The 22838-nt window shown below is 41.6% G+C and overlaps 1 protein-coding gene across 1 annotated transcript in view; it reads left to right on the top strand.

Moving 5' to 3' along the window:
- The first annotated feature begins 4581 nt into the window (after window positions 1–4581).
- Window positions 4582–22838, top strand: part of SYNPR (synaptoporin) — a 114571-nt gene continuing 96314 nt past the window's right edge. Inside the window, exons 1-2 of the mRNA XM_034997421.1 lie at window positions 4582–4602; window positions 9353–9477. Of these exons, the coding sequence (XP_034853312.1) occupies window positions 4582–4602; window positions 9353–9477 (146 nt within the window). The remainder of the gene's footprint in view (window positions 4603–9352; window positions 9478–22838) is intronic.

The following is a 22838-nucleotide window of genomic DNA, read 5'->3' as shown; positions in this document are numbered from 1 at the left end:
GTTTAAACCACTATAGGCCAAGCTTTCTGTTACCTGTGACCAAATACTTTACTAATTGACCCAGTCTCCAGGCTGCACATTTAAGACAGGAGAGCAGAGAAGTCATTGGCTTTGTAAGTAATTTGGAGCTCTTTTTCTGTAGCACATGCTCAGAATTCCTCTGGCGATGGTATGAAGTACCAATTCTGTGAGGCTGCTTTTGCCTGGGAGGATTTCACACAAATCACAAAGCCGGGAGAAGGGCATGATATCCAGTATTTGACAGGTAGCGTGAAATGGAATGCAGTGTGGCAGATACTGGTGCTGGTTAAGAACACGGATAGTTACGTACAATGACAGGAGAAAACATACAGCTCTACACAGGAAAGGTTTTTGACAGTAGCTTTCAGGGCCTCCCTATAAGATACAATTATATTGTCTTCCAGGGACATCTTGCAGTTTTATCTTCACATGAAGATCCCATCTGAGGTTTTACAGGGTTATTTACAGAAGCTTTCTGGGTCAGAATATTGCAGTAACCATAAACTGATAGTGAAGAAGGTGCTTGGTCAATTTCCTCGGAAAAATCCAATTATCAGCAAGAGAAGACAAACTAAAAGGAAGAATTAGACCAAGATGAGTAGAAATGGAACATTAGGTTTTAAAGGTGCTCATCAGTCTGCTGGGGGCCTCCTGGGTAGCCAGTGGGGTGTGAGGGAAGCCACAGTTAATCAAAAACTCTTTCTGCACCAGAAGCTAACTTGACAGTATGTATTCTTCACTTTTCCAGGGCTACTATTGAGATAGTCAGCTCCTGGAAACAACTGTGTTCCCAGAAATGCTCTTTGGGGGTTCTCGGGACAAATGGCTCATCAGCCCAAGACAAATCATAAAAGGAGAAGGGACAAGAGGGGTTCATCAGAGGGAAGTGAGGAGGGGGAATTGGGTCCCTTTAATCTGTAAACTGTTGGATGATAGAGATGTATGAAAATGAACAAGCCACCCGCCCTGCTGTGGCTGACAGGAGGGACTTGTGCGGTATAATTGACATGACCTACTCACAACAAGCTTTCTAAATGTTCCTGTCACGCCAGACTCTAACTCCCTTCCCCTGGTGACCTGTGATACTGTGGAGTGAAGGTTTGTGTTGCTGAGGCAAAATGTAAGAGCTACCACAGGCATCCATTTGGATGATCAGGGCTTTGTCCTATGGATGCTTTCCTTAGTCCTCATTTGGCTTTCTGAGCATTGATGTGATGGAGAACACCTTCCCATACCCATAATTGGCATTTCTGTATTAGTCTTTCCATAGCATGTGCCAGCCAAGAGAGACCCCTTTCACAGCCCTGGGGAAGTTGAGAAGGGAGATAAACTTTAGAGAAAGGCGGGTCTGAGTTCAAACCACGACGACGTCACGTATCAAAAAAACTGTGTGGCCTTGGGTGTGCTGTTTTACCTCAGTTTTATCATCTATAAAAATGAGGGCTTTTGTTTCTACTTCAAGGGGCTGTTGAGAGGATTAAATAAGCTAACGTAAATAACGTACTTCCTGAAGAGAACCAAATATAATTGTTTTATTGTTACTGTTGTCAGCATAATGTTTATTATTGTATTCAGTGCCAAGATACGCTTTTCTGTGCACTTCATCCTCTCATCTTCTCTTGCCCATTCATTCATATATTCATTCCTTGGCAAAAGGTATGAGCCATGAATGATGTTTTGGCACAGCAAGGGATATAAAGATGACGGGGCATGGTCCTTTTGGCACAGGGTGTTTAGACTCTGGAGAACTAAGACACTTGCTGGTCTTCCAGCACCTGTCCCTCCCTCTCTCACTCCACACTCTCCATGGCAACCACCGTGGCCTGTCTGAAATGCATATTTGTCATGCCCCTCCCCTGCTGAAGTCCCAATCCCCCTCATAAAACTGGGGTTTCTTCAGGTTTCCTTGGGGCTTTTTCCCATTGACAGACTATTTCTGTAAGGGCCGGATAGTAAATATGTTTGGCTTTGTGACCAGGATCTTTGTTGTCAGGATTCAGTTCTATCATTGTAGTGTAAACACATCTATACACATACACGAATAGTTGTAGCTGGATGTGACTGGATACCGCCCAGGGATCGTAATTTTGGGATCCCTGCTAGACCATACCTGAAACATCCCTGCCTCACTCTTGAACAGAGTCACCCCCTTCTTCCCTCCTTGCAGCGTCTGCCCCAGATGTGCCTCACTTGCTCATTTGAGTCTTTGACTTGTTGCTCTCCCTGCCTAGAATACTTTTCTTCTCCCTCTTACCTGTATAAAACTGGCAAGGTTTCCTAATTTCTCTTTAGCTATCCACTTCTCCAGATAGCTATTCCTTATTTCTCCTCCACTCCTCTGCAAGTATGTACCATATGTACCATATTTTCCTCTAACATGCTCCAATTACACAATAAAACACTGTCACGGTGCCTTTTCATCCACTTGTCTGTATCCCCAAATAGACAGCAAGTTCCCTAGAGGTGGAGGAAGGAATTATCTTTACTTATTTAGTCAACAAGTATTTAGGGTGTACCTATTTCATGCCAAGCATTGTACAGGTGGTAGAGATCCAGCAAGAGACAATAGACATTACCTTTTCTCAGGGAAGTGGTCAAACAAAACATAAACAGGTGAATAAGTAATGCCAAAAGTACAGATTTTAAGACATCTGCCCATGTAAAAGCAAAGAAAGACAGGGAATAATGGGGTCAGAGCTGGGGTGGGCTGAGGTCAGGAAGCCTGTTCTGGATAATATGGTCAAAGAAGAACTCCTATTTATAAAAGAGCTCAGCTTATTTAGAGAGGGCTGGGGAGATGAGGGTGTGAAAAGATGGAAGCTGAGGGCATGAGATAAGGTGTGTCAGGAAGTACAATTCATTTTATTAATATAATCCTAGGGTACATTACAGTGCCTGAATAGTAATAGGCCCTTAGTCAGGGTTTGATAACTGTCTCAGTTGCAGTCCCCCAAAACAGACCCTGAGACAAGAATTTTGACTCAAGAAGTTTACTTGCGAGGTGATACCAAGAGGCAAAATGATGAGTAGGGAGTTGAGACAGGGAAAGGAGGAACGCCCACGACAGGTATTAATGAGCAGATGGATGTTGCTGTAGACAACGGGGGCTCAATCTCAAAGGGCAGCCTCTGAAAAACTGTACTAACCACACCTCAGAGTTTCCCCACAGAGGGCCAAGAACCCTAGGGTTTTGTCCACTAATTTCCATCCCAAATTGGTCAGAAGCTGGCAGAGAATTAACTCCAGGGGACTTCCATCATGCCCCTGTCACAGGCTGAGTGCATTCCTGCTGCCCAAGAAAGCCCTCAGCAAAGAGGATCGGGTGTTGGAGGGTGAAGCCTTTGGTCTGTAGGTGGACCAGACCTGCTCCCTGAGGCTGCAGATGACCTCTAGGCCCAGCTAAGGGGACATAGGCAAGGCATAGACAGCCTCTGCTACATTAACTAAGTGAATAAGCGATTGGGTGGATAAATGAATGAAAGGATGAATAGTTGTACCTGATGAAAGAGGAGTGAATCAATTCAATAAGCCCAAGGTGAGTGATATGAAATAACAGGAAATAAGAAATAAGAGGGGTGAGTCAATGAAATAAGCCCAAGGCTCTTGCTCCTGGGGAAAGCTCTTGGGAGTAGTGGTATGCTGGAGCTCAGCTGATGGTGCAGCACTCCTTCCAATCAAGTTTGCAGGTATTAAGAGTATAGCTTGGCATTGGCCATAGCAGGAGTATTCACATCATGGAAATTGGCAAATCAAATGCTAGAAATCAATGCTTTATCCCCTGGAGTTATGATTGTCAGCACACAGCTCAGTGGCATCATGAGTATTAGTACCTGGTTTCAATTTTCCAATCCCTTTCGTACTAGTCTTCTTATTCTCACTTATTTCTTCCAAGGTATCCTTCATGCCTGAGGTTGTATATCAGGCCATGGAAAATGTCCTCTCCCTAACTTTCCTGCAGACCACAGGTCCCTGTGAGAGCCATTAATCAACCTGATTTCCTGTCCTCCTCTAACCTAGTGCTTTCCACTATACCTCGAAAATTAACCATAAGGATTAATAGCATCTTTCATTGATATTCCTTGTGTGGTTCAATTAGTTCCAAGGAGGGAGCTGCTTGCCCTCTTTCCAGGGAAAAACCTTTGGTATCATTAAGTGTGCAAAGATATGCCTGCTATGGCTGATTTTGGTTTATGGATGCTTATTAAGCCAGAAAATGCTAGGCATCTTTCACCTGAATGTATTTCTAATCAGTCTTCATGCAAAGGAAATCTCTGCTGGTTAATTTTGTCCATTTAGAGAATAGTTTTTTTTGTTAGGAACAGAGCTGTAGATCATCCAAGACAGTATTGAAATGAGAGTTCATTGTAGGAGATTTATTTCTGTCTCTTAAATTCAAGGGAGGTGAATGATTGGGCCAGTGGTTATGATATTGATTATCTTAGAATGTGCTGGAGGGTGAGCTGTCTGCTTTGTTTGAGAATTGGAAGCTTGAGGAAAGATAGCCACACAAAGATTTTATAATTTCACTTGGTTGGGTAAATGGACTTTTGCCCCAGGGCTATGGCCCCAGGATCTACAAAGGTAAGTAAGTAGATTGCATTACCAGAAGGAATGCAGTGCTAGGTGAGGATGTACACGCAGAGCCTAGGATTTGGAAAAAATGACACATGCATGCATGTGCACACACACAGACTCCATGTCTTCATGTCTCTCATCAAGTTGCTTGTAGTCCCTGCAGAGTCAGCTTCCAATGGAGGTCTTTCTCCCTAGTCCTTCTCTCATCTCTTCCTTATACCCCACATAGTCCCCTCAGGCTCTTTTCTCTCTTCAGACTTACAGGACCCACCTCCAGTTCTCATTCCATCTTGGCCACATAACACAGTTCCATCTCCCAGCATTAGCCTTGCAGAGTCAAGCATCTACAAGACACACAAACCTTCCTCTTGCTAATTTTAACAGCCTCTCAGAGAAACGGTTGTCAAGATAAGGAAGTTTCTATCTCTTTATGTCTTCCAAGAACCTCCTTCTAAAATCCTCCACCTGATCAAGAGTGAAAGGAAGGAAGGAAGGAAGGAAGGAAGGAAGGAAGGAAGGAAGGAAGGAAGGAAGGAAGGAAGGAGGAAGAGGGAGGGAGGGAAGGAAGGAGGGAGGGGGAGAAGTAGGGAGGGAGGAGGGAGGACAAATTGATCACAAAGCATCCATTCTGCTTGGCTAGTGAACTTGCCCATATGTGCCTGTCAGACACTCAGAAGAAACATGGAGAACCTCAGGCCACTAAAGCACCATGGTGCATTTCTGGGTAAAGAAGCCTGGAACATTTGACAGTTAACTCCCACCCAGGTGGCAAGGAATTGTTCTCCCTGCTATTGTAGAGCTAATTAGAAGAATGCTGACTCAGGGAGTCCAGAGACCAGGAATCTAGTTCCAACTCTGCTCTAGCTGAGTGGGGGCAAGTGAATTTTCCTCTGGATTTCTTAGTTCCTTCAGCAGTGTAGTGGTGATAGTAATAGTAGCAGAGAAGCAGAAGGAGGAGGAGACACTTCAGTGTTTGCTGAGGACTGTGAGCCTGATGCCTTACATATGTTCTCCCAGCTAAAGCACACAAAACTGTGTGAGGCAAACACTATTCTTCTCAGCCTCTTTCATGATCTGATTGCCACATTGACCTCCCATTGACAAGCTTTCCTCCCTTGGGGTTTCACTTGAGCTGTTCCCTCTGCCCAGAGCACTTCCCTCCACTCCCCATGGCTTCCTGTCCTTCATCCTCAAGGTCTTAGCTTACATGTAACTTTCATCAGGTGTACCTCCCTGTCTAGAAGAGCTTCACCCCCACAAAACATATAGCACAATGTGTAATTGTTTCACTTGTATGTTCTTTCTGACTCTGTCCCCCCATCCAGTGTTGAGCTCCATAGTGAGCAGGGGCCTTCTTTGTCTTTGTGTTTTCTCTTTTTTATTTTCCTGTTCCCTCCCAGCTGACACCAAGTAAGTACACCACTGAACGTCTGCTGAATGAACCAGTGAATTAGTCCTGATTTAAGAGATGGAGGAACTGAGGTTTGGAGAAGTTAAATAACTTGCTCAGCGTCAGACAGCTAGGAATTGGACTCACACTCAGGTTCTGCCTGACTCCCACAACTGCTCTGCCCGACCACCTAGGGAGGAGCGGTTGGGCAGACTTCTGGGAGGGGAATCCGTGAGAGCATTTTCTGAGTTCCCTCCCACTCTACATTCCTCTTCAACACCAAGGGAATTTTGACCCACCAAAGAGCTTCCGGTCGCCTCTCCCCACTCTGTCTTGATGTATTCCAATTATAGACCTAGGCCCCTAGTTGATAGAATCTGAGGGAGTTGATTTCACTCTCCCAGATATGGAATCAACCATGCCTGTAATACCTTATTCACTCAGCAGGATCTGACTCTCCCAGTGTTGTACAAACATTATCTGTTTAATCCTCACCAAACCCATGTGAATTTGATATCGGTCACACAGTATGATTTCCCTTTAATCAGTAAGGACTGGGGGAAGGGAGAAAGTTAACCAGAAAGCCCATAGGTACCATATTTAACTCAAGTACAATGTCTTAATGTTTTCAGAGCTCGATAGAAGTAAAAGAAAAACTAGTGGTATGTGTGGTTTTAATAGTCTGACACCTTCCTTCTATGCATCTAACATTTTGAATAGTTAAATACATAATTACCATTCCATCTTAAGTTCATTACATGGTAGTATTAATAATTCCTTACTGTATATAAAGCACTTTAATGTAAGATGAAAAGCCAAGGGTAGTTCCCTTATAGCTATTAAGCACTGAAATTAACAGGAATTATCTTTATGTCCCTTCAGATCTAACTTGCTACATTTTAATGTTTCAAGGAATTTTTTAAAATGCAACTGCTTAGAGCCATTATGCTATTCTGCTACATCTTTAATATGGGAATGCTAAGCTTCACACACACGCTCACATCATTGCTGTTAAGAGAAAATAATATCACATATGTTAAGTGCTGGGCCCAAATCCTGGCCTATAGTAGGCACTTAATAATGGCAAGAATAGACAATTCCTCCTAACCTTGACATGTACAAGTGCTGGTTACACCCTTAGGACTCTTGCCCCATAGAAGTATACATGTGTAAATACCACATAAATCTCTCATGAATTGAGAGGGGCTGCACATAAATATGTATTCCATCTTATTTAATTCTCTCAGTGATTCAAGGAGTTACAGAGGACATCCCTGTCTTACAGATGAAGAAGCTTGAGCAGGATAAGGGCTGTCTCCATAGCCATACCACAGAGCTCAGGGCTCCATTACTCCACTCTTTCTTCTGGAAGAAGTCTTACCAAAGGCAGTATTCTGACAGGGAACAAAGGGCTGAGACATCCAGTATTATATTATGCAACTTAGATTTAAACATTGAGCACTTAAACTCACTTCCTACTTATTCTTACCAATACTAAAAGCTGACAGAAAGAGAGCATTTGGTCGTGAGAAGTGAGCAGATGCACACAACAGGGATAAAAATCAGGTTCCCTTCAGTCTTGGTGTTCTGTGTATATCAGCCCCAGATGGTGGAGTGGATTGGAGTAGCTTCTGAACGCCTCCTCAAATGCTATTGATGAGGCAAATTAGGAAGAAAAGCAAAGCAAAACAGATCAGTTTTTCTGGAGTGCTTGGATGCAAGTTCACTGGGGCTGATGGTCGCATCAATTTAGCTAGAGAGTAAGTCTAAATTTCCTATTTTATGGCCTGGAACATCTAAGGAGCCATCCACATCCATTTAGAGTAATAACATTTGTTAACGTTTATTGAGTACTTTTCCTCTGCCAAGATCTGTTCTAAATGCTTTATACACAGTAACACATATAAACACAGTTTTCTCTTACTATATCTACTATGTCTTTGGTCAAGTTGTTTCCACTTTTAAAATACTGATTTTAAAAACTAGTAACTTAAAACTGCCACACACAGAAAAAAAAAAAAATGGTCCCCAAAATATTCCTTTCCCTGTGAAGGTTTTATCATTAACCAGTCTTTCCTATTAAAGTTTGATGGCCAGTTGAGGCCAACAGCTCTGAGATTCTTCTATCGAGTAAGACTGAGGTGGCAGGTGTTATAACACTCATTTTGTCTTCTGTGCTTTCTGAATAGGCTTGGTAACATTACCAGTTCCAGCAGCCTTCTTGTCCACAGCAACTGTCTGCTTTATATCACCAATAGCAAAATGACCCAGAAGAGTTATTATCAATGCTGTTTTACTGATGAAGAAACCAAGGCATGGGGAAATTAAGGAACCTTCCCAAGATCACATTCCAGAGCCCATGCACTTAACCCTTAATTCTGTTTGCTGTGCAAAGTGAACTAGTGTTCCTAATGGGACCCCAAACTACCTCAAGAACCTGAATTCCAAAATGAAAATAAAATAAATGGGAGTATTACAACATGGGTTAGTGTTAAGTGCACTTGACTTTCTTTGGAAATGAGCAGGAAATACTTTTGAATTTAGCCAAACTAAGCAGACAAAGTTTAGCATTTGCTTCCCATCTTACGCTATCCTTGGTCTCCCAGATGTATCTTCTTTCTTAAAGCCTTCCCTGATTTCCTGCTCCTCATTTTCAGTACCTAATTCCCACAGACCCATGTTCTACACCAGGATAGACTATGACATTAGTTGGTAACCAGCTGAACCTTTTAATAGTTGACAAAGAGCAACTAATACAGAGATGTAACAACCAGGGAGGCTTTGAGGCTGACATACTGAAATCAGATGCCCTGAAGTAGAGCCTTTTAGATACTCATCTACTCTCCCAAAGCTCTTTAGCTCTCAAATTCTGACTATGCCTTTAAAAAAAAAAAAAAAAACAACTATATTACTCCAAAAGATAAAATATGTTTATTGCAGAAGACACAGATAAACCAAAAGAAGAAAGCAAGGAGACACCTCAAATTCTTCCCACCTGGAGACATCCATCATTAATCCCTTAGTGTGTAACTTTCCAGATGTTTTGATATGAGATCGTATCTCTACCTTCTGAGGCATGGCAGCTCTTTACACAGTAGAACACAGATATTTTGTCCTTGTGTTCAGTTTTCCTCCAAGCAAAGTTACCCCACCTTGCCAGACTATTTTTTCAGAGACCACCTCTACAGTCCCCATCATCCTCCTGGCTTTCATCTTCCTTCCTGAACCAAATATAATGCCACATTTCAGAAGAAACATAACCTCTCTCAACCCGGGCAGTAAACTCCTATTTATATATTTCATTAGAATAGCATGATTCTAATGACTCTCTTCTTTCTTTTTTTTTTTTTTTTTTGTTCTCCACAGCTTTTTGCAATCTTTGCATTTGCAACATGTGGTGGCTATTCTGGAGGCCTGCGGCTGAGTGTGGACTGTGTCAACAAGACGGAAAGTAACCTCAGCATTGACATAGCATTTGCCTACCCATTCAGGTAGGAAATGGCCATTCATGCTCACAGAGAGGGTATTTCTTTCTTATTTTAGAGGAGGGGGAGGGACAGAGGGAAAGGGAGGGAGAGAATCTTAAGCAAGCTCCACACCCAACGTGGAGCCTGATGCTGGGCTCGATCTCACGACCGTGAGATCATGACCTGCGCCAAAATCAAGAGTCTGACAGTTAACTGACTGGGCCACCCAGGTGCCCCTACCTGGTATTTTTATTTGTTTGACAGAGAGAGAGAGAGAGCACAAGCAGGGGGAGCAGCAGAGGGAGAAGCAGACTCCCCGCTGAGCAGGGAGTCTGATGGGGACTTGATCCCAGGACTCTGGGATCATGACCTGAGCTGAAGGTAGACACTTAACCGACTGAGCCACCCAGGCATCCCTGGTATTATTTTTTAAAACAACTTTCAGCACGATGTTTGGCATCTCACTAATCTACTCTCTTGTTCACTTCAATTAAACATTTATTGAGTAATCACCTTGTGCCAGACATGGTGCTGGCTCTGGGATTACAGAGAAAAGTAGAAATTGACCCCTGAAAACTTTTCTTAAATAGGAAAGTACAGTATTTTCCAAAATCTTTCCCATGGAGCCCTAGGTATTTAATGTTTAATGAAGAAAAGAAGGAGGGAGGGAGAGAAGGGGTGAGGGATAATTTAAAAATCATATGGTCAAATAAATTTAAGAAATACTTCTTAGCACTCTGCTTTTCTAATGCACATTTTGAAGCACCAAGAGAAATACAATGTTTCTCAAATATGTTTGACTGCAGACACATTTCCTCACTGAGCATCTCAGAGGATCTGTGTATCATGGAACACATCCTTATTATATTGATTTAGTGAACTTTCCCTAGTCCAAAACAAGTGCCTCAGCTCATAGCCAATGAATCATGGGAAGTGGCATTTATACCAAATATACTGAATGGTTTTTAAGAGTAGAACTGATAAAAGTTGCAAACACCTCTGCTCAAGTAGACACTCTCTAAACTAAGAGAGTGTAAAACTCGGTAATATTGAGGATAGAATCCCTGGTAATTTGGTAATAAAAGCTACCTGCATGAGTAGAAATGAGGCTGATGGGGATGGAGGGAGGGGTGCTTGACACTTCTAAAGTTCTGGATGCATTCCTTGGCTTTAATGGAGAATGGCCAAGCCAGTGCACACTCATTGATCAATATGTGGGATCTAGGATAGGAGATAAGAACTACCAATGGCTGGAATCTAGCACAGGAGATAAATGTCAATGGCTGGGCAGCAGGGGTAGGATGCTTAGTAACATTATTCATGAAATTGTAAGGTCTGCATTACCTTCACAATGACTTCCTACCAAAAGATAGGTAGCAACAGATAATTTGAAAGTCAGTCCATTAAGATTTGAAGATCAACAAGTCACTAAACATTGCGCACAGGTCTCTCTGTCTCTCAAACTGGAAGAGAGTAATCAAGAGACCTGTTTAGATAGGAAAACAGTGCCTGTTTTGTTTTGTTTTGTTTTGTTTTTGGTGGAGAACAGAGTAATACTTAATTTCATGCAACCCTTGGCTAAGTGTACAATTTGAAAAGATACTTCAAGCAAACAGTTTCTGGTATTGGGCTTAATTTTCTTCCCAAGACATATTACCCAATGAAAGGCAGCTGAAGAAATTGGATACAAATGTTTATTGTCATCTATGAGGACAGTGGCCCACTTCTTTGAAATATTTTTAGCTGGGTTCTGAGACAAAGATAGTGCACTATCTTTATCTTATTTATCTTTATTTATCTTATTTTTTCAGTAGCAGACACGTGTCTTCCAAACACTGCCTTGCTCAGAAGCTCTGTTTCTAGAACAGATGGGAGTCCCTGAGAAAGCTGAAGCCAGTGAGAAAAGGGGCTTGAAGCACAAAGCTGGTCTTCCTTCGCCCTCTCCCTGCCAAACACATCGCCCACTCCCTGCTGCAGCACCTCCAGTATCTCCTTAGAACCCTAGGTCTCCTCTAAGCACTTTAAAAACCACTGTTCTAGAAGAAAATATGAAGCCACAGTTGGTTTTCTCTAGTCATGGTATCTTAGCAAAATGGTGGGTCTCTTCCTTTGGAAGTCATACTAGCATGTACTTCAACCTCAGTTTCTGAAAAACAGAAGATTGCTCAGATTTTGGAAGTGATCTACGGCACCTCCAAAATAAATTTTGTATAAGACATAGTCTATACTTTGGCAGTCCATCCCAAATATATTCTCTAAATTTGGTGGTTAACCACACTTCTTTTCTCGTGGGATACCCAAATAACAAAAACTAAGTCATATTTATGAAGATTATGTCATGATCGTTGCATAAAATTGTTAATTTATTTCTCTATGGTGAAATTATGAATGAATCAAATATTCTTTTTATACTTCCTACATTTTCCAGATTTTCTATAATAAGATTTTATGACTTTTTATACCGTTAATCTACTGAAACAACATAGTATAGCTTGAACTATGAAGATGGACTGCCTGGGTTCAAATCCCCACTTTGATACTTACTAGTCATGTTTTATTGAGAAAGTTGCCTACCTCTTTGTTTTATCTGTAAAACAGAGACAGTGTTACGTATTTCACAGTAGTATTGTATTAAGTGAATCATATGTGGGAAATGCTTAAAACAAGGCCTGGCATTCAATAAGTTCTCCTTTAGTATAATATTTCTACTTCCATTATCAAGAAAGGAATTAAAAATAGAGAGCTAAAAAAGATGATTATTTTGGTTAATTAGCAAAAATACCCCCAAGACAACAAAACAACCCCTTTATTATGTTACATTTTACCCAGAATGGTAGCTTCCCCAACTCTCTCTCTCCCATATGCAAACATTAAAAAGTGCATACATATTTAACTGTCTCACATTTATTAACTTGTTTTTGGCTCTTATCTTTAATGCTTATTTAAGGTGTCCTTGAAGGTATCATCAGGTCTGTATTTTTTCTCATTAAACTAATGGGAGAATGAAATCCTCCCAACGTGGCAGAATGGAGAATGTTCAGTTTCATTAACATGGTACTGCCGGGGTTGTGTGGCCTGAGTGGGGTGGGGGAATGCAATTCTGAGTCTGTTCCTCATGATTTTTTTTTTAACATTTTTTTTATTTTATTATGTTATGTTAATCACCATACATTACATCATTAGTTTTTGATGTAGTGTTCCATGATTCACTGTTTGCGTATAACACCCGAGCACTGGGTGTTATGTTCCTCATGATTCTTGAAATGGAATTTGAGAAGCGGTCTTCTGTATTGAGGGAAAGGCAAGCTGGGGTGCTCAGCTGGGCACTGGCTGCATAAACCCTGTTCTCCCCTTTATAACCATAGCCACTTGCTCTGATTCTGCCACTCCTGTTTGGAATGGTGCAGGTGCATGTTGATGCCAGGAAATCTGTGAAATTTGGGCCATTACCTAGTGATGCTAGCTCTGTTGGTGGAAAAGCATTCTTTCTCTAAGATCCATACCCTGGAGCAGTGGTGATAAACTGTTCTTTTTACCATAAGGGCCAATTTGGGGAAAATAAAAATGTTAAGGGCTTCAATTTTTTATTCCTTGTGTTCAGGAAATGCTGCATTTGCAATTACATTTAAGCATTTGTTTATTGTTTCTCATTACTGAAGGGTTTCACTCTTTTTGGCTAACGTTTCAGAAACTTTATAACTACAGTATCTCATCATAATGTTGTGCATTAAAATAAATTTTGTGTGTGATGAGACCTGGTGGTTCTATGGGGCAGGGAGGGCTGAGAAGATTTGAGGGTGGTGTAGCCAAAGGGTTAATGGGGTATCTTTCGCCAAACATCTGGCTTCAAATCCAAGCTCTGCCACCTAGCGGATGGACAAGTTATAATCTCCCTGGGCCTAGGTTTCCTTATTGTAAGAAGGAAATAATAGTACTTTCCTCTTAGCATGGTTGTGACCTTTCAGTTAAGTCATACAAGTTATTTGTGTAACACAGAGTTTGGCACACATGGAGAGTTCACTGAATTGTAGTGTCCTTGTTGTGGATACGATTAATAGTTTTTGTTTTTTTTAAGAGATTTATTTATTTATTTGAGAGAGAGAGCGCGCATGTACAAGTGGGGGCAGAGGCAGAGGGAGAGAGAAAATCCTCAAGCAGGCTTCCTGCTGAGCATGGACCCCCTGATGAAGGGCTCAACCTCAGGACCCTGAGATCGTGACCTGAGCTGAAATCAAGAGTCAGTCACTTAACTGATTGAGCCACCCAGATGCCCTTGATTAATAGAATGTAATGCAAGGAACTGGCATAGCTGTAGACCAAGAATAAGGACAGCCATGTTTGGAGATCCCTGCAGTGAAGACAAAAACTGTCATTTGTAGGGAGTATCTGCAGAGATCACAGAAAACACGTACAGTGGCTGCTGGCATGGAACGAGTTAAATGAAAAAATTAGTGAATGACAAATTACTCCATCCCCATCCCACTGTGTAGATTAGAGCACTTATGTTGCAACACTTCCCCAAAAGATGAGTGGTGGTGGGGACTTAGGAGGATGCCTTAGTTGGATTCTCACAGAAGCACCCCTGACACAAGGATTTGTAGTGTCTGGGCATGTGATCCCTGACAGCACCAGTAAGGCATGGGGAAAGGGAAGAAAACCAATAAAGAGTAGATTAATGAGCAAGGTACCACCATGATCAATTGGGGCAACTGAGACTTCTAGGAAAACACAGATAATATGCTTCAGAGTAATTCTATCAGGCAAGTGATGAAGCTGGGATAATTATCTACCAACTACCATATTGGTCAAAAACTACTACTGCAGCTTCTGTTAACTCCCTGGCACTGCATGCAGACCAAGCATACACTTGCAGCCCAGCAAAACCTTCAAGCAGAGATCTCAGATGCTTGCATTCGAAAACCGTTAGAGAAACCCAGAGAGATGTGGATGGGTGACGGATGGCCTCTAATAGGGTGAGGAGATTCTTTAATCGTCTTTGCTACATCTGTGAATTACCCCATATCACTTAGTCATTTTCCCAATAAGTATTTATTAAGCACCTACAGTGTACAAGGCCCTGTGCTGTGGAGGCACATGGTATATATTGGTGAAGTGGACATAGCCCCTTCCCTCTTAAAATTTACAATTATACGGGGATGGGAGGAAGACATTAAAGATGTGGACAAAGAATACACACACACACACACACAGAAAGAGAGAGAGAGAGTAGTGGTTATTTCCAGGAAGAAGGTGAACATTGCATAGAGAAGTAAAATAAGTGTTGGTGGAGTGGAGAGAGTTAAAGGACACCTATATAGAGAGAATGATCCAGAAGGCCCTCCCTGAAGAGATAGCATTTAAGCCAGTAAAAAGAGAAGAGGAAAGAATGTTCTAAGCCAATGGAACAGCATGGACAATGCTGACAGGAAATTAAGAAGATAAAGGAGATTGCAGGAGGAGCTGTGTTGTGTTAGATTAGCTGGTTGGGGGCAACCTCCCTGAGAAGTGACATTGGAGTGCGGATCTGCAAGAATTGAGAGAGGGAGAGCGAGTGACAGAGCTTGCCTCAAAGCCCCAAGGGGCATATTCCTGAGAGAGGGAGGAGCAAGTGTAGAGGCCTGATGTCTGAGCTTGGGGAGGGTCTGAAGATCAGCAAGGAGACCAGCCTTGCTGGGTTGGAGTGAGGCTGAGGGAGGGAGGCAGGAGATGAACTTGAAGAAGCAGACAGAAGCTGGATCACATAGGGTCTCGTGGGATAATATGAGGAATTTGGATATTATACAGGGTGAGATGGGAAGTCTTTGGAGGTTTTGAGCAGCAGAATCATGCAACTTTATGTTTTTGAAAGATCTTGCTTGTGGCTATAAAACAGTTAGTCTTAAGGGGGCATGGGGCAGTAGTGGAGTCAGGGAGGCCAGTTAGGAGACAGCGGCAGCCATCCAGGGGAGGGTTGTTGGTGACTTGGACAGGGGTAGAGGTGGTCAGAGGGTGCTGTGTGGTATGTAGCACTTCATATTCACATAGTCATCCATGCCTCACCTCCTATGGGAATTTGCATCTACAACCCAATCCTGTTGGTCATCTTTTCCCAGCTTTCTCCATCACTTTTGCCAGTGATGTTAGGTAACATTTGGTCAGCATGGAGGCCAACTTTGGCTTATAGGCACCTCTTAGTGCCATGAGTTTTTCAACACTGCATGAGGACGTCAACCAGAATGGTCACACACACGTAGGCAACCAGCTGACCTAATTTAATTTAAATGGAAACTTACAGGATTCCATTGAGATGTGTTTGCACCCACATTTCGGAAAGCCATAAGAAATTTATGAAGTGGACAATAATTCTACTAGTTGTAAACAAGTCATTGCCAGTATCAGTCAAGGTCCAGTCAGAAAAAGAGAGCTCATCCCTGATGGCTCAATTTTTAAAAGGTAAGATAGGGAACTAGGTAGACAGGGGTTGCATTATGGGAAGGGGGACCAAGAGGCAATCCAGAGGTTAGTAACTGTGCGACAACACCCCCACCCCTAGGGTTAGAACAGGAGATGGCAAAGTAAGGCTCTTGAGCCAAATCCAGCCAGCCCACTGCCTTTTCCGCATGGTGTGTGAGGTGAGAATGTTTTATATATTTTTTAATGATTACATTATATAAGTACCTACAGAATATCCTCAGTTTTGCATATTGGCAGGTGTTTACTGACCCCCTCCCCGAGCAAGAGGCATAAAGGGAAGAAGGGGTCTTATTAGAGCAGAGGATGGGGCCTGTGTGGCAGAAGCTGGGACTATGGAAGGAGGAGGCATCCAGAAGGAGCATGAAACGTAAAAGAGATGCAGCCACCGCGACAGATACTGCCCAAAGCAGCAAGAGAAAGAGAGGGAGAGATATCCTGACTTCTCCCTTACTGCCAACCTCTAGTCTCCCACTGGAGCTTCCCATTGGTTGAACCTAACTGGAAGCCAATTGGTAAGGAAATCAAGCTCCCAAAATGCAGAAAAGAACGTGGAAGGAGGAGGGAACTGAGAACAAATAGGCAATGACCAGCACAGAGTTCCCATTTGAACCTGTTTTCCTTATCTATAAAATGAGAAAATTGAATTGAAATTTTCTTTTTTTTTTTTTAAAGATTTTTATTTATTTATTTGACACAGAGAGAGAAATGAAGAGCACAGCAGGGAAAGCAGCAGACAGAGGGAGAGGGAGAAGCAGGCTCCCCGCTGAACAGGGATCCCAATGCAGGGCTTGATGCCAGGACACTGAGATCATGACCTGAGCCGAGGGCAGACGCTTAACTGACTGAACCACCCAGGCGCCCCCTAAGTTAAAGCTTTCTTAAGAGAGAATTAGACCCCTAATTCTACGAAGATGGAAATACATCGCTTTCCTTCTTAGGGCAACAGTTGTACTTGATCTTGGCCAGGAACCCTGATCATGCCACCGACACTGCTTTAGAGAGAGCAGAAGGAAATATGAAGATTCAATGAAATTACTTTATACAAGTCTCTTTCTTTCAGCTTCACAGGGCTTGCCTGATATTTGTTCTATTTAGGTAAAATCTGAACAGGATTTTCAAGACCAGGATTGGGGGGCACTTACTGAGAATGATTGTAGGTTATGTGATCAAGGCTGTTGTTTCAGTGGAGCTCCCCGAGAGAGTTGACAAGTGGCAGAGATTAAATTAGTGTATGCTGAGTGAGCCTTTTATGTTGTTCTTGGTCTCACTGTGTGTAATTTTACAGAACAGGCATGAGGGAGTGTGGTGAGCAGAACTCATTACCTGGGAGAAGCTCTACACCTTGAAAGGATGCAAGCATTGCTTTTCTTCAGAGTTACAAAAATAAGTTCTAGTTCTTTCTTTTGTCTGTTTTCCTTCCTAGAATTAGAGAGACAGACAAAGACAGAGACCAAGTTGCCTAGAAAAGAGCAAAGGAATTCAGCTATAGGAACAGCTAGGAATGTCCGAAGGAAACATCCCACTCATATCTATCTGTATGTCCCATCCCTTGAAAATGTTAGGTGCCTGTTCCAAGGTCCCATTAACCTCCACCTCTGCTTCCTTCTTTTCTGGAAACAGAGAAATGTTAGAACATTCTCTGCATCCCCTGGAGCTATCAAGCTGGTGGCCAGAAGTCACACAATAGACTTCATGAGGTCAAGCTGCTGTCAGTTGAGTGGTGGGGGACCTGTGTTCCCTCTCCTTTCCCAGCCCCACCTATCCCGGAAAGAATGGCATCTTGTGAGCCATGAAATGAATTGAATTGTCAGGGGGCCACAAGGTCAAACAAGGAGGAGGCAAGTGCTCAAGCTGCCTGCTTGCCAGATGCTCTGCAGTCGGAACAGGAAGGTAAAAGCCTCAGGGCTGAGTGTGTGTAACGGTGATTACAACTGTAAGGCTGAGATTCACATTCCTGATTCCCCTTCTAGGACCCAGCGATGGGAGTGCAGAGCCAGGACATGACTCAGGACTTGAGAATCTCTCCTGGTGTGAGGTTCAGGGACCCCCTGCCTGTGTCTGTATCATGTAGAAAGCTTGGTAAAAATAGAGATTCCAAGATCTTGCTGCAGACCTGCCTACTCAGCAGGAGTGCCAGGTGGGCCCATGTGATTCTTAGACATACGGAAGGTGGAGAAATGGGGACCTAGAGAGAGATAAGTAGAGCTTCAATTTGCAATTGCCTGATATTTTGCGTTTTAACGTTGATGGATTTTTCTTAAAAAAGTTTGAGATTACACTTTGGTTTAAGCAAACACTTGCCTTATTTGTTACACTTAGCGTGATAAAATAGAAAAAGAAAGGTTTTTTTGTTTTTTTTTTAAGATTTTATTTATTTATTTATTTGAGAGAGAGCGCGAGCACAAGAGGGGGGAGCGGGAGAGGGAGAAGCAGACTCCCCGCTGAGCAGGGAGCCCGATGCGGGACTCGATCCCGGGACTCCAGGATCATGACCTGAGCCGAAGGCAGTCGCTTAACCAACTGAGCCACCCAGGCGCCCCATAGAAAAAGAAAGTTACCATGAATAAGCAAATGGATATTTCTATTTTTTGTTATTTCCAAATGTGACAAAGAAGCAAATAGTAATTTAAACTGTGTAGTAATGGGTGAACTGTAGCAATTTCACTGTCACCCCATTATGTGCTTTTGAGCATGCCCCCCCCCAGCCCCTGCCAAAAAGGCTGAAGCACAAGTTGCCTCTCCCCACTAGACCAAGTGGAAATGAGGGTAGAAATCAGAAAGTAGGATGGATGTGTTAATTTTTTCATCTTATATATATGTATGTGTGTGTGTGTGTGTGTGTGTGTGTATAATTATTGGTATGGTCATTATCCCCTGGATTGTCAAACAACACTGTTAACGAAAGCTGAGCCAGAGTATTTTTATTCCCCTTTTTACAGATCAGCACGCAGAGACTTAAATCTTTTTCAAGATCACGCAGCTAGTAAATGCCAAACCTGGAAACCTGTCTAAATCTTTTGAAGCCCATGAGTGTTTTAACAGAGTTATTTACAGCCACCCCAAACTCTCTTCTAACAGGAATGATGATCATGATGATGGTGATGATGATTCTCATCATCATCATGATCAGCACCATTATGATCAAATAAAAGCCAGATAATTTTACCAGATAAGAGGAACTATGCAAAACATGTCCCATATATTATGTTCTAACATCCCTGGGAAATAACATCTCTATGAGACAGTGACTCTGAACCTCACTTGACCGGTGCAAAAACAGGCTCACTGAGGTTGAATGACTTGCCCAAGGTCATACAGCTGATAAGTGGCAATACTGGGATTTGAATATCTAGGTTTGGCTTACCTCAAAGACCCTTCACCATTGCACTGTAAGGAACATTAGTGACGTCCTCAGGTTGACAAACCCCGCAATCACAGTGACTCCTTCCCTCCCTCCCAGATCTATAGCCCGTTCCCCACAGATAAGCAAGCTGGGCAGGCAAGAGGAATTTAGGGAATGGTTCTCAGAGACATTGTATTCCTTGGGACTCAGAATTACTGGCATTTGCCTTCCAGTTGATTTCCCACGTCCAGGAATAAACTATGAAGGAAAACAACTCCAGGCTGGAGCTGTAATGATCACCATTTTTCCTTTTTTACAGCTGGCTAGAATCTGAAATAAATGAGCTGTTGCTGATACAGTTTGTAGAACTTTTCACTTTTTATTTTGTAAGATTCTGTGCTGAAGTAGTAGCTGTCACTTGGAGGCTAGGTGTTAAGGAGTCAAATAAATGACATGGTTTTCTAACAAAGTTATTCCAGAGGGTTTAGTGCTGTGGCAGATCCTCATGTCCCTGGCAAAAAGGTGGATTTGGAAGGAAGCAGGAGTTGGTGAGCTGAGAGTTCCCAGCTACTAATCAGGGAGCCTGAACATCTTTGATTACAATGAAGGATTTATAGTCGTAATGCTCCTTAAGCCCAGCACTGAGATATCATAAATAAGTGGAAAGTACAGAGAATCACTTGCAGAGTTGGGACTTCTTCTGAGATGCACTTGATTAGTTCTTGGAATCTTTAAAAATTAGCTGAGAATTATGTTCAACAGCCTCCACATTCATACTTTATGTTAGCATACATACCAGGGGTTTCATTTTTCCATCCTTTCTTCCTCTGTCTCACATCCCATCATCCAAAACTGTCTCATTTTCTGTTGTTTAGAACTACATTTTAAAATATAATTTACTTTATTAGAAAAGGAACACATTTTATTTTCTGTCTTGAAAAATCCCACTGTACAGAAGTGAATGAAGTAGAATATCAGAATCTCCTTTAATGTAACTTCTCAGAGGTAATCACTATCAAGAGTTCTGATGGATAGCATTGCAAGCTTTTTCTTTGCATGCACTCATTTTTTATGCAGGTTGATTCTAAGTGTAAATATTGTTTTGCAAATTAATTCTTATTTTTTTAAATTGCTTTTTTAATTCCATGTCAGCCCTTATGGGTCTACCACATTCTTTGGCCTCATTGTTATACCATAATTTATTGCACAACTGTACTAAAATTTATTAAGCCAATCACCTACTGATGGATATTTAGGCTGTTCCAGTTTTTCACAATTATAAATAATGCTACATTTTATGACTTCATGTGTAAGGTAAGTTCCTGGGGCAAAGGTATATAAAACTTAATTTTTTATAGATTTTGCCAAATGCCTCTTCAGTAAAGAATTTATATGCCCACCAAGAGGATATGAAGGTGCCTGGTTCCTCACATTCTTCCCAATATGGAATACAATAAATGTGCTTCTTTAATCATTGGAGAAGATAAACACATTGTTATATAACTATTAGACATTTATATTCCTGGCAAAATTTTTGGAGAATGCCATGTCCATCTTTCTTTACACCTGATCCCTGGCAAAAATATCTTATCACTTGCCCCATCCCAGTTGCTTCATTAAATCAGCATTCTTCAGTGAACTCCTATGAGATTTATTAATCGATACAATAAGTGTTCAGTATGGTGCCAGGCATCGGGCCTGTCAATGAAGGAAATCAAAAAGGAAAAGAGATTCTCTTTTCATGGAGCATAGTCTTTTAAAAGAAATACTCAACATTGATGAAACTGAAACACAGAGAGTTTATATGTCTCATTCAAGACCCACAGCAAGTTCTCAACTATACAGAAATTTGTACTAATTTCCCTGAAATCCTTACCTAATATTACCATCACACAGAGTCATAGTGCAGATAATTAGAATTAAGGCCTTATTAATCTTTACTAATGATAAGGAGGTCTGTAACAAATTGCCTAAATTAACAAATTAATATTTACACAGCATGATAGAACTTTTTAAGAATTCATGTATCAAATTAATTTACGTCATGGTGCTCACCTTAACAAACCCTCATAAAATGTTGGCATTAAAAACAGTCTGCCCAATAGTTACAAAGAGAACTTGTTTGCTAACCCCTCTTCCCTCACAGATACAAGAATTTGAAAGAGTTTGTCTTCAGGGTTAATTTTCAAGAATTTATTCTTATTTACCTCTAGGTTGAGTTTATTGCTTGTCAAAATGAGAAGGGACTGGTCTCTCCCGTCTTTTTGCAAGTCACCACAAGCAATTGTTAGGACAGAATAAATGCTATGGATAATGAACCATTAAATATGATTTTTTTTGTCACTTTAAGCCATCATCTTAGACTGACATGAACTTTACCAATTCCAAACCTGAAACTACTACTCTGATTACCATGGTCTTTAGAGATGGGATTTGGTCCCTCTACAAAATGAATGTTCTCTAAAGAATGATAAAGTTTGTTGTTTCCTTTATGCAGATAAAAAAATAAAGCATAGATATCCCATATTGGAGCACACAGTGCCATGGAAGAAAATGAATATAAATGCCTTATGTTGTGCAAGACTAAATGAAAATGTAATGTGAATTACTTTCTAGCTCAAGCTCATCACTAGTGCCCAGATGACTATGTTTCTGTAGTTTTAAAAATCACTTCAATTTTCAACCAAATGCCACTAGCCAAATAAACAGTGTGTCTCTAGCACTTTTTAAAATGCTTTCTGAAAGAGAAACATAGACAGTATGAAAAAAAAAAAGCAAAGCACACTCAGCTCTTCTTTCAGTCTTACTGTGCATCACCAGAAGTCTTCAGAGACTTGCTGAACTTTTGAACTTGTCCATTTGATCATTTGATTTGATCAGTATGATCAGTAATTGGGTGCCAAGTATGTAACCAGATGATTATAGGGTGCTTGCCCTCTGCTACAGATCTAAACCATGTGCAGCCATGTTTGGGTCCTAGAGGCCCCACCCATTTTGGTTAATTTTATGATGGGTAGGCACCAAATTATTAGTTGGTCAACAGTCTATGAATGGTTGCTGGGACAAAGAGAGGCTCATTCATTCATTTAGCACATTTTTGTATGCCTACTCCATGCAAAGAGGTCCAGTTTTTGGTGCTGGAGGTCCAGTGGAAAACATGATAGATTGGGTCTTTCTTCTCTTGGAGCTTGACATTACAATAAGGGGAAGGAGCAGAGAAAGAAAACAAGCAAACAAACCAAAGACCAAGATCATGTCAGATAACAACAGGTGTAATGACAAAAATTAAACAGTGATTGGTGGAGAATAACTGGGAAGGGGACAGGCAAGGAAGTTCCTCTTAGGAGGGGATATTTGAGCTAAGACTTGAATGACCTGAAAAGAATGAGCCATGTGAAGATCTGGAGAAGAAATTCCTGCAGAAAGAAAAGCAAGTGCAAAAAAAATAAGAAGAAGGAGAAGGTGGAGGAGGAGGAGGAGAAGGGGGAGAAGATAAAAGAAAAGAAAGAAAAGAAAAGAAGAAGAAGAAAAGAAGAAGAAGAAGAAGAAGAAGAAGAAGAAGAAGAAGAAGAAGAAGAAGAAGAAGAAG

Source organism: Mirounga leonina, unplaced genomic scaffold, assembly GCF_011800145.1.
Source record: "Mirounga leonina isolate KUSES-001 unplaced genomic scaffold, KU_Mleo_1.0 Mir_94, whole genome shotgun sequence".
NCBI lineage: Eukaryota > Metazoa > Chordata > Mammalia > Carnivora > Phocidae > Mirounga > Mirounga leonina.
The sequence above is the reverse complement of the archived record's forward strand: the minus strand, read 5'-3'. Positions and strand labels throughout refer to the sequence as shown.